General features: G+C 36.6%; 1 protein-coding gene across 2 annotated transcripts in view; it reads left to right on the forward strand.

Moving 5' to 3' along the window:
* The window catches only part of PIK3CA (phosphatidylinositol-4,5-bisphosphate 3-kinase catalytic subunit alpha), an 86,101-nt gene that overhangs the window by 57,658 nt on the left and 16,102 nt on the right, over positions 1-12,341 (forward strand). For both annotated transcript variants that reach the window (XM_031957696.1, XM_031957698.1), the window contains 7 exons: positions 3,482-3,606; positions 5,359-5,440; positions 5,769-5,933; positions 6,203-6,306; positions 7,935-8,106; positions 9,638-9,744; positions 10,614-10,735. In XM_031957696.1, the coding sequence (XP_031813556.1) occupies positions 3,482-3,606; positions 5,359-5,440; positions 5,769-5,933; positions 6,203-6,306; positions 7,935-8,106; positions 9,638-9,744; positions 10,614-10,735 (877 nt within the window). The remainder of the gene's footprint in view (positions 1-3,481; positions 3,607-5,358; positions 5,441-5,768; positions 5,934-6,202; positions 6,307-7,934; positions 8,107-9,637; positions 9,745-10,613; positions 10,736-12,341) is intronic.

A 12,341-nucleotide genomic window follows, 5' to 3' on the forward strand; every position in this document is an offset into this window, starting at 1 on the left:
CAACAAAGATTCAGAAATAAAATGTGATTTCTTAGGAAGTATATATGGGATAAGTTTTGAAACTATATCTCAAATCCAAACCTTTTGGCCTGAAGACCTGTGTCCTCTCTTCTAGGCCACACTGCCATTATTATGTGTATAGAAAGCTTTTGGTCTTTTAGAAGAAATATTGCAATTCCTTTAGTCAGTGACAATCCTGAAGTTGATTAATGATGCATTTGTGACATTTCTAAATAGTCTAGCCTTCCATGATATAGCCTCTTAATTGTGATTATTTTTATGATGTATAGCTATTTTTATCTTATTTCATCCTACATCTGACTTACCATACTGAATTATAGATAGACATATCCTTTTCTCAAAAGTTTGCTAGTACCTTTATTCTGGCATGTGAGATAAGATATAATGCATAAAACTATAGATATTTATATACTCCATAATGGTATTATTAAATTCCTGTTTTGAATGGTGTAAAAACATTCTTGGTAATTTCTTAATTATTTCTAAGTCCATTCTTAGTAATGTCTACATTGTTTTCCCATCACTCTAATCCTATCCCTACAGAGGTAGAAGGGGATTGTCTGGATTAAGGACCAAATTTAATTCTTCTTTGTTTCTTGGATTCAAAGAATACATCACCTCGTCCACCTGTTAGTTATTAACATCGCTATGTCCAGCTCAGTGTGTTGTTATGAACACCCTTGATCTAGGACATTCTTGCATGGTAGCTGTCATCAGAGGTCATGTTCTTCTTCCATAGCCTTTGAGAGTTTAGCTACCCCTGGATTGTGGGAAAAGTTGTAGATTTGGTGTCAGAGACTTGAGTTTAAATCTCTGCTCTGCCATTTATTATTTGTGTGACAGTGAGCAAATTACTTCCCTTTGCTGGGCCCTCAGGTTCCTCATTTCTAAGATGACAAAAGTTAGACTAGACAGTCTTCAAAGCCCTAGAGGCTCTAAATCTATGACCCCCATCTTATAAGTCACATTAAATAGCATTTTGAAGCTTCCCCTGTTGCTTTTTCTAGTATCATTATTATTATGGTCATGATTATAACAAGTGGCCATGTTTGATTATTAGTTCAGAAAATGACCTTTATATTTTATCACAACTACTTCCTCCCTAAAACAAATAAGTATGTTTACACTTTAGTTTTGGTAAGGAAAATGAACAAATAATGCTTAATCAAAACTCTTGTCACTAACTTGTCACAAATTCATTTTCATTTTGAGACTAGAAAAAGAACTGATATGTCCTAAGAAAAAAATTATAGTGAATCAGATGGTTAGGTATCTTAGCTTGGATATAACTTTGGAATCATAGCCCAGCTGAACTCAAGGGGAGAGTCATTTATTCTATCCAAGCAAGCCAAGTGGCCAAGTTTCTCTTAGGAGGAAAATATCTTTGTTTCCTTGTACCTCTACGGATTTTTTTAGTCCTCATTCATGGAAGGGAAAGTCAGTAATCCTGCATGAAAAAACTCATAAAATATTCCCCAAACAATAGTGATATATCAGGACAGCGGTATCTGTAGATATCTCAGGATATTGCAATTATGAACTATAGGACTTTGCACATAACACTGAAAATACAACTGTAGCTATTAAAGATATACTATAAAGTAGCAATAATAGAGGCTGTTAAACATTTACTTATCCATTATAAGTTTTAGCTGTTACGGATGTCACTCCATTAGCCTTATTAAATTAATTTGCATTCATATGACCAGAGATATTAAAACTCAACATGTATTCATGGAATACTTTGTGTATGAATAAAGTTTCTTAATATTGGATAAAGTAGTAGTTCTCAGGATCAAAACCCAATTGAGTCAATCATATTTTAGTTGTGGATGGTAGAAATGGCATGGACACTTAGGCAAGCCAGCCTAGTGAAACAGTAAGGCACCCTGAGGGAGAAATTCTGAGTAGCACATGCCTGGCAAATCAGGCCAGCATCCTCCCCCACTTTGACCCTGATGGTGACAGCCTAAGACCCAAGCTTTGGAAATGGCAGTGCCGTTCAGACCAGCAGACCTGCTTCCGGCCTAGCCCCTGCAGCCAGCATCGAGGGCAGAAATCATGGTAAAGGCATGCCTTCCTCATCACCTTAGTCAGCCACTACTGACCCTCTGCCACAATTAGGCCGATGGGAGTTGTGGCACCCTCAAGACCATTGATCTGAGTTCTAAGCCCAGCACTGATAGCTCTCATCCAGGGAAATAGCTCTTGTAGAGAGGGGACCAGCTATCCTATCAGCTTGCAGCCAACTGCCACTCACAGGGCAGGCACTCTAGCCTAGCTGAAGCAGCAAAGTACCCTGAGAGAACGACAGACAAGTCAAACCACCTCTGTCTCCCCTCAGATCCTGGTAAAGATAGACTAGAGCCCCAAACCTAAGATCCTGAGAGGAATACTGCCCTCAACCATCCTCCTAGAAGCAACCCCTATGGAAGTGTAGCCTGGCCCTGCTGCTGCAGGTGATACTGAAAACCTAGACAAAGAAAGTTCTTGTTGCCAAAGCCCTTGACACTGTCCACTAGACTAGCATCAGAAATGGGTATGATTTTTTCAGAAGAAATGACATATTCAAGAAGAGGCTTGACTCTCTGCTCTAATTGTACCCTAAGATTCATTGGCCCTCTCCATTTAACTGGCAACTGAGCACACCCATTAGGATGGGTGCTCTGAGAGCAGGGGCTATCTGACTTTTCTAAACGTTTCCCAGTGTTTAACACAGATCCTGTCATATAGCAAGTACTTAATCGCTGCTCAGTTTGTCATGGTTGAAGAATCTTTGATTCAAAATGAAAAGTAAATGCATATTTCTAAGAAAATGCAATTGGCTTTTTTACTTGACTTTTTATCATATTACTTGTAGAATTTTACTATTTTTTTTTTGTTTCTTATGTGTCTGAATAGTAGATATTGCTACAAACTGATAAAATTTGAGAGTTGTAAAGGACCTTGGTGGCTATCTAGTCCAACCCATATACAAAGGGAATGTGGGAAAAGCTATAAGAATGATTTAGAGTGGGCTTCCACCAAGAATGAGCCTCTCGAGGCCCCTCAATGCTTTCATTTGTTTCTCTGCCAGTCTCCTAGCCAGGAAAACAGACCAGGTTCCAATGAAATAGGAAGGGGCCACACTGGGAGCTAGATAAATGAATAACCCATTAGTTATTTTTCCCTACCCCCTGCCCTCTTTCCGCCCCTATCATCCATTGTTATATAGAGTAATAAATACAGAATTACAGGTAATTTAGCCAAAACTTAGACTAAGAATTTGTTGTAAGTATTAAATGAAACTAAACTGAATTTTGGCCTTTGCAGCTTATCTTCAGTAACCTTGCCATTTAGATAGTCTATGTTAATACTGTAAAAGCATTGAAAGTCTTTTGATTAATAATTAGATTCAGATGAATCCAGAAAGAATTACTATTGAGGGATACCATAACTAAGATGTTTCTTTGTTTTACAGAGTAATAGGATAGCTCGAGATAATGAATTGAGAGAAAATGACAAAGAACAGCTCCGGGCGATTTGTACACGAGACCCTCTGTCTGAGATCACTGAGCAAGAAAAGGACTTCCTGTGGAGTCATAGGTCAGGACTAAAAGAGACTTTCAAAATAGGGTTTGTTTTTGTAAAGCATAGTATTGATGTTAACTGACTTTTATTTTACTAAAGACCTTTCCATAAATCTAATCTATTGTAAGGGAAAATGTATTTCACAGTGCACACAGCTCAGAATTACGTGAAGTTAGATCAGTAAATGTCGCACTTCTTTTCATTTTCTTGTTAGCTCTGAAAACTTTTCTGTTTCAACCCTGCCAAAGGCCTTTGTAAAGTTTTCAGTGATGAAAGGAGTGAGCTAATATAGCTAGTTTTATGTAGCTAGTTTATGTAGCTAGTTTTCAGTGATGAAAGGAGTGAGCTAATATAGTTTGAATGATGCAGATTTGTGTATTTGAATAAAAGGTATTACTAACATTTCTGCAAGACTCTAAAGATGTTTGAAATTTTGTCCAGTGCCTCAATGAAACTGCTACTACATATTAAATCTATTGTACTTTGCATAAGTGGACAAATAAATTTGAGACTGACACCTTCAAAAAGCTTTCTGAATCATTCTGCCCTATCAGAAGAGGCAGCATAATATAATGGATAGAGAGCCAGAGAACCAGCTTCAAGGCCAGGAGAGCTGGGTTTGCAACCTGCCTTTGACAGAATGGACAATCATTTTAACTTCATAGGATTCAAGTAATTTTCTAAGACTCAAAGTTGCAGAGAAGGCACTGACTTATATTGGTAGAAGATCACAAATAAAGACCCCTTTCTTTCTTCTCTTTAGGCATACCTTTGTATTTCATATCCCTGTTAGATTAGTGCCATTATAAGTTTCCTGTTTATTGTTTCTTAAAATAAAGTTTATTGCTATCTTCTTTTTCATATCACCTACATTTTCCAATATATTCTTCTCTCTATCCCTTCCAGAGAATCCCTCTTATAACAAAGAATAAAAAAGAGATGGGGGAAAGCAGTTCAGTAAAACTAGTGTATGTGTCAAAAAGTCTGACATACAGGTAGTGTTCCACGCCTATAGCCCCCCATCTCTGTAAAGAAGCATGAGGGAGGAGGAAAATTCCATCGCACAATTATTGAGGGGCAAAGATTAGTCACGATAAGTTCATAATATTCAGTGTCATTTCTGTTATTTCTATTTGCCTCATTGTTGTTGTGTATATTGTTTGCCTGTTTCACTTTATCTCATAAGCCTTTCCATATTCCATATTTCTTATAGTTAAATAAAATTCCATTCCATTCATAGAGCACAGCTTGGTTGGCCACACCTTAGTCAATGGCTATCTCTGCTTTCTTTCCAGTTTTCGGCTTCATGCAAAATTTACTACAAATGCCTGTAAACCTATTTGTGTATATGGGCCTTTATTTTTGTCATTGTCCTCTTTTTTTCCTACTTACAGTAACTAGCATTTATATAGTACTTTAAGGTTTTCAAAGTGCTTTATATATTACTCTTATTTGCTCACAATAATCCTGGAAGTTAGGACACTATTATTATTATCATCACTATTTTACTGTTAAAGAAACTGAGACAAATAGGATTAAGTGACTTGCCTGGGGTCACACAGCTACTAAGTATGTGATGCAGGATCTGAACTCAGGGCTTTTCTAACTCTGACTCCAACACTCTATCCTCTGTGCCCTCCATCAACTTATTTAAAAATCATAATGATATCTATGAATTATTGAAAATTAGACAATGGAAACTTTTGAGTAATGTCAAACAATATAGATATATGTGTTTAATTTGCTTATTTGTTTATTTTTGCACAGGCATTATTGTGTCAATATACCAGAAATTCTACCTAAACTACTTCTGTCTGTTAAGTGGAATTCTAGAGATGAAGTAGCCCAGGTAAATATGTGCACGCACACACACACACACAGTTATTAGAAAAATGGTATAAAATGAGCATGTATCAATTGCTGGATCTTATTTTTTTCTAAGCAACATACATATAAAGAATGAAATCGGGATAAAAGAAGATCTAATAGGACTGAGTATATGAAATGGTGCTACTTCAGCTAATAAAATAAAAAGAACAGTTTAAACTATATATTCATAATTGGGTTTTTTGCCTTAATTACTTTCAAAACTTGGAAACTAACACATTTGAATTAGCTCTGTTCTTAAATATGGATGTGGAAACTATATAGACATGTTTATATATTTTCACTTACAGATGTATTGCTTGGTAAAAGATTGGCCCCCAATCAAACCAGAACAGGCCATGGAACTTTTGGACTGTAATTATCCAGACCCTATGGTTCGAGCTTTTGCTGTTCGATGCTTGGAGAAATATTTAACTGATGACAAACTTTCTCAATACTTAATTCAACTGGTTCAGGTATGTCACGTATTTTATCAATTAAGATTTCACCCATAAAACATTAGCTTGATTTTATGTTTATAGTGAATGTTTTCTCTTAAGACATGTAAAATCTAAAAAATCAAAATCCACATAATGTTTGATTCACCTACTTATTCTTTCTAAAATATAAAAAATTCAATTTATTAAAGGCACGAAACCAACTTTGATTTTGAGCATTTGTATTCAAAATTGTAACCATCTGCAAAATTTTCTCCAATTCATATAATGGTTTTTTTATTCATTAGGTTCTGAAGTATGAACAGTATTTGGATAACCTGCTTGTGAGATTTTTACTCAAGAAAGCACTAACAAATCAAAGGATAGGGCACTTTTTCTTTTGGCATTTAAAGTAAGTTACATTCCCCTCTCTCCCTCATCCAATTACACAGTTGTATATCATGTTGTGAGCATTAGGTATTTCTCAGTTATGATTTTCTCCTCCCTTAGAACTTAGAGTCAATGAGCCTGTTTCTGGGTATTACAGGGTTGCCAGGATGGAGCAGATGAGGATTTATAAGGATGGGTTAGAAGGCACCAAAGAGACTTTTTTGCCAGGCACTGTGCTAAGTGCTTTTAAAAATATTACTTTATGTGTTTCTCACAATAACCTGGGAGGCAGGTGCTATTATTATCCCCATTTTACAGTTGAGGAAGCTGAGACAGACAAGGTGAAGTGACCTGCCCAGGGTCCCACAATTAGGAAATATCTGAGGTTGGATTTGAACTCAGGTCTTCCTGACCTCTTTTGTACTCCAAGTCTAGCACTTTAGTCATTGAGCCACTTTCTCAGCTTTCTCAGCTAATAGATACTATTTTGCTACAGGTAACATGTGCAATAATAAGCAGACTTGAGCTTTCGTTATTTTTTTTAATCTAAAGACTTTTTATCTCATGAGATTTCAGTCCCCTGACAGATCTGGCACTTTGTCAGGTGTAAGCGTATTGCTGTCTCCAGTGAAACACATCACTTCCTATCCATGCTTGCCCAACCCAACAAGTTTTGTCATTGTATTATTGAAATGATATAAAAATTGACTATATTCTAGGTAAGTTTTGAACAGTGGGGTATTCTTATGCTGGAGAACTATAATTGTCCTGTCAGCACTTCCTTAGTCCTCGAATACCCTAAAGCACTGCTCACATGTTCTCATGCTATTCTGCATCGTAGCCATTGTACTTGGGCAGGCGCTGATCCTCTCCTCCATACCCGTACTTCCAGGAGGGCAGAGCCCACCTTAGTTATCTCTCTCCCTAGCACAGGGCTCTGGACAGGGCAGGAGCTTCGGGAATGTCTGTAGGTACAGATTAGCTCTTTGGTTCTTCCTCTTTACTTCGTTACGAGATTGCCTGACTTTGATCATTATTATTCCTATAACAAATAAATCAATGACAATTAACTGAAGAAATGCTTGATAATAATATTGAGTAATGCATTAAAGTATCCATTTACAAATGGTAGCTAAAGATCTTAATTCTGATTGATCCGTCCTTATTACAACTTGTCCTCACCTTTTGACATAAGAGTAAGATTGAGTTGTTGGGATTGAGTTGCTGGATGGGGAGCTAGAGAGACTTAGGTTCAAATCCTGCCTGATACCTTCAGGCAAAGTTCTGGCCTAGCCTAGGCCAAGGGGATCCTCAATTCCTTTCACTAATAAAGTCACAGGCCCAGTTCCTAGACCTTACCCCACTGGGACTTTAATAAGTGTCTAAGTGAAGCAGCTAATATGACGTAATGAATGGAGCACTGGCCCTGGAATCAGGTGGACTTGAGTTCAAATCTGGCTTCGGACACCTAACACTTACTAACTGTGTAACCCTGGGCAAGTCATTTAACCCCAACTACCTCTCAAAAAAAAGATAAGTGTTTAAGTATCCATAGATATAGATAGAAATGGAGTACTATATATAGTACCTATAAATGTTACCTAAAATCAGTACTTAGAACTATTTTTAAGTTTTAAAATGTCATCTTAGGTCTGAAATGCATAATAAAACTGTCAGCCAGAGATTTGGTTTGCTTTTGGAGTCATACTGTCGAGCATGTGGGATGTATCTAAAGCATCTGAATCGGCAGGTAGAGGCCATGGAGAAACTGATCAACCTCACCGACATTCTCAAACAGGAGAAGAAGGATGAGACACAAAAGGTATATCTTTCTCTATATGAAAGTCATTAGATGTCCCTCCCAGATGTTAGATCTCTAAGACTTCTTCCTTAAACCAGCCTATTATAAAATTCTTTTTAGCAGCATTCCTGAAAAAACTAGAATATTGTTTTCACAAGGTTTGCTGGGAGTAAGTGAAATTACTGACACAAATACTTTAAACATATTCACACCATGAATTTGTGACAATTGCTTATTTATAATCTTAGCCCCTAGGTTCCTAGTTGGGAGACAGTTCACCAAGCCAATTCTTATAATAATGAGGAATAAGAAATGGAACTCCAATGATTTCCATCTTTCTCACCGTCACACCTTTTAATTCTATCTGCTACATTCCCTAAGAGTAGTAGCATTTTTACTGTATAGATTATAGATAGGAATTTTCTTTAGTTTTGAAATTAAGCAGTATGGCAGATTCTGATGTATGTGGATATCATCAGGCATCTTATTGTACTTGATTATTCACCTGAGACATGGGTAAAATAGCTCAGTTTTCTTTATGGATACTTAAAAGCAGAGGCCATAACTTCATAGCCACTGACACACAGATGATGGCTTGGGCTTCTGAATCACAGACTGAGCTCTTTGATCTTTAGACTCCATATGATTTTTCCCATGGTCAATTTTAGACCACTGTACAGAATACAAGCTAAAATTTTTCAGGTTTTTTTAAGTCCCCTTAGAATTATCTCAATAATTCTTTTGGTACTACTTCTTCACACACACACACACACACACACACACACACACACACATCCCAAAATAAATAAATCTATAAACAAAAGTCATTTTGTTAACCTAAGGGACAACTAGAATATATGACTTATTCTTTTGGAAGTGATTATACTGTTATATTAAAGTATTAATTGAACAGCAGAGAAGAGACCCTACTATATAGAAATCAAAATTGTATATTTAGATAGCAATTTTTTTCTTAAAGTACTGAATTCAAGCAAAAAAAAAAAAAATCCTGCATTAGTGATTTAAACTATTTTAAATAAATTTGCATATTCCTTAAGTCTGGTATGAAATAGCCATAAGTGATTTATAGTTCATACATTGGACCCCACATAAAATGCAGAACCCATTTAAGCATAGATTCTTTCTGAATTCATACTGCCAATTTTCTGCTTTTTAAAATTTTCAGGATCATCTCTCCCTGCTGTGGAGAAAAGGGCAATACTATTGCCTGAAAAATCAAAAGGTTTTAGCCTATGCTCTATGGCATGTCCAATTTCTTCTCTCATAGGCAGGACTTAGTCCTGTGTTGGCAGGCACAAGGCAGTTTCCTTAGCCTGCTCTCCACCCCATGCCCTCCAAGGAGACGTGCAGAGCTCCCAGCTCCTCTCCTTTTTTACAACCACCTTCATCTAGCACTCAGCCAGGTGTATCACAATCCAGGGTCAGGATCCAGTTCAAAGACTCTCAATTATGAAAGAGTAAGGATTGCTTTACTTTTCATGGAATCAATGCCATTGCAGTTCTCAGACACTGACTATAATTATTCTATCAGGTACAGATGAAGTTCTTGGTTGAGCAAATGAGACGACCTGATTACATGGATGCTTTACAAGGCTTTATCTCTCCCCTTAACCCTGCTCATCAACTAGGAAATCTCAGGTATGGTGCTGTATCAAAATTGTATGAAGAAATTTGCAGATCCATTCAGAGCTGAGCATGATGGGACACCCCTGTAATCTTAGCCACCAGGGAGGTTGACTCTTGAGAGTTCTGAGCTGCAGTGAGCAATGTCAGTTGTAGATCTGCCCTAAGTTTGGGCATCAGTCTGATGAGCCTCTGGGAGTAAGGGACCATCAGATTGCTCAAGGAGGAGTTTCCTTGCCACTGAGAGAGGAATTATCTTGTGAATAACCCCTATACCAACTAGGCAAAAACTCATCATGAAAGAATGAATGGATATTTTAGAGTTCATTCATGATGTCACTCCTCTGAAACTCAGTTTCACCATTTGTAAAAACAAAATGTATCATACCTCTACTAATTAACCTGCAAGATTATTGTGCAGAAAACATTGTATAAAACTTTTAGAGTACGGAGTGTGAGTTATTATCAGATAGACAAAACATTTTAGAAAAAAATAGATTTTTTAAAAAATAGATTAAATAAATTAGTTGATGCTATAATTTAATTATATTCTTCCAGCAAAAGAATAATAGCAAAAATAGTCTGACTTTGAATAAATACAAGCTTAGAACATGTTATATTTTCTTTGGAAGAATCTGTGATTTTTTTTTTAAATAAATTTTATATGATTAAAATTTAAGCTACTAGTTGAAAATTGCACACAGGCTAATATTTAGTTATTTTTGTTTCCCTAGAGTACTTTCAAAATGTCTATTATCATATCCATAAAACATAAAAAGAACTTTTTTCTTTAATTTAAAAGTATTGTTTCAAAAAAGCAAACTTTGTAGATTAGTCTGACATAAAGCTTCCATTTTTTTTTAATGTTTTTAATCATTTTAAAGGCTCGAAGAGTGTAGGATTATGTCTTCCGCAAAAAGACCACTGTGGTTGAATTGGGAGAACCCAGACATCATGTCAGAGTTACTATTTCAGAACAATGAGATCATCTTTAAAAATGGGGATGGTAAGAAAAATATTAATGAATTTATAAAATTGATATATGCAACTGTTTTATTATGTAAGGATCTACAAATAAAACTGTTTCAAATTGTTTTAAAAATACACTCACGAAGAAGTACTCCACTGAGAAAAGATGCAAAGAAAAACTTGATATTTAAATTTGACATGATTAACTTTTCAAGAGCAACAACTATTGGATCAGTTTTTCCTATAATTAATGAAGTTCTGATATGAACACATAGTCATGTAAACATGCAAATTCAACTATTTATTAACCTCAACTTTTTAAGTAATAAGGACATAAATATAGATGTGATTCCACACATGACTCCACTCTTAATGAATGCAAAGTCTAATTCTCAATGTATGTAGAGTCTAATTCAGGGAAGAAAATATACATAAATAACTGTGATATAAAGGAAAATAAAAGGATTATGAGAAATTTGAGCAAAGAAAAATCATGTGACTTTGGAGAAACCAGGGAGGGTTGGCCCTGCATCAGACCTTGAAGGAAGGAACAGCAACAGATGGCAGTTGAAGGATGAGGGAGAGAATAGGAGATCCATTCCAGGTATGAGAGGCACAGAAACTAGAGAGGGCCAGAGGAAAACCATCAAGAACTTACTAAGAACCTCCCTATAAAATGTTGCATTAGAGACAGAGGGGATTTGACTGGGGACAAAAGCATGGATGGTAAATAATATACAAAATAAATACAAATTAATTTCAGGAAGGAAGGGGGAACACTGTGATCTGGGGGAGTCTGAAGAGTTCCTTGTAGCACTTGCATTTAGTATTAGAAGGAAACTAGAGATTCCAAAATCCCTAGAGGGGAGGAAAGAGAACATTCTAAGCATGGAGACAACTTGTGAAAATACAGAGATTGGATATGGAATGGTAAATAGAGAAATCAACACAAAATATTACTTTGGCCTTAAAGTACAGTAAAGTAAGGGGAAATCATATAAAATCAGTGTGGAAAGAGAGGTTCAAATCAGATTTTGCAGGACTTTAAATGTCAGACCTAGAGGCCACAGAGAATTCTGAAGTTTCTCGAGCAAAGGATTTCTCTGGTTAAACCTGTGCTTCAGTCATTGTGCAAACATTGCTTAGGTACTGACCTAAGCACTAGGACTACAGGAGCCTGCAGGGAAATAGGGGAGGCAACTTGCAAATAGCCATGCACAAATAAGCTATATATAAGAAAAATTGGAAGGAATCCACAGAGGAAAGGGATCTAGCAAGGCTTCTTGGAAGAAGGGGGGAAAGAAATCAGAGAAGCCGAGAGATGGAGATGTGAAAAGGAGAGCATTCCAGCCTATAAGGCAGCCACTTAATGCCCAGAGTAAGGAGATGGAGTGTCTTGTTTTAGGAACCTTAAGTAGGCCAGTGTCACTGGGTCACAGAGTCAGGAAACTCGGCAGGGGCAAGGGAGTTTAGGGAAGGATTTGAATCTCAAAACAGAAGATTTTATATTTGATCTTGCAGGTAACAGGAAGCCACTGGAGTTTGTTGACTAGGAGTCAGACCTGCAGTTTAGGAAGATCACTGATAGCTGAGTGAAGGGGTAGAGTGCCAAGAAATTTTTGTCAGACAGACCGACCAATCTG

The sequence above is a fragment of the Sarcophilus harrisii genome, chromosome 3 (genome assembly GCF_902635505.1).
Source record: "Sarcophilus harrisii chromosome 3, mSarHar1.11, whole genome shotgun sequence".
In the NCBI taxonomy this organism is placed as follows: domain Eukaryota; kingdom Metazoa; phylum Chordata; class Mammalia; order Dasyuromorphia; family Dasyuridae; genus Sarcophilus; species Sarcophilus harrisii.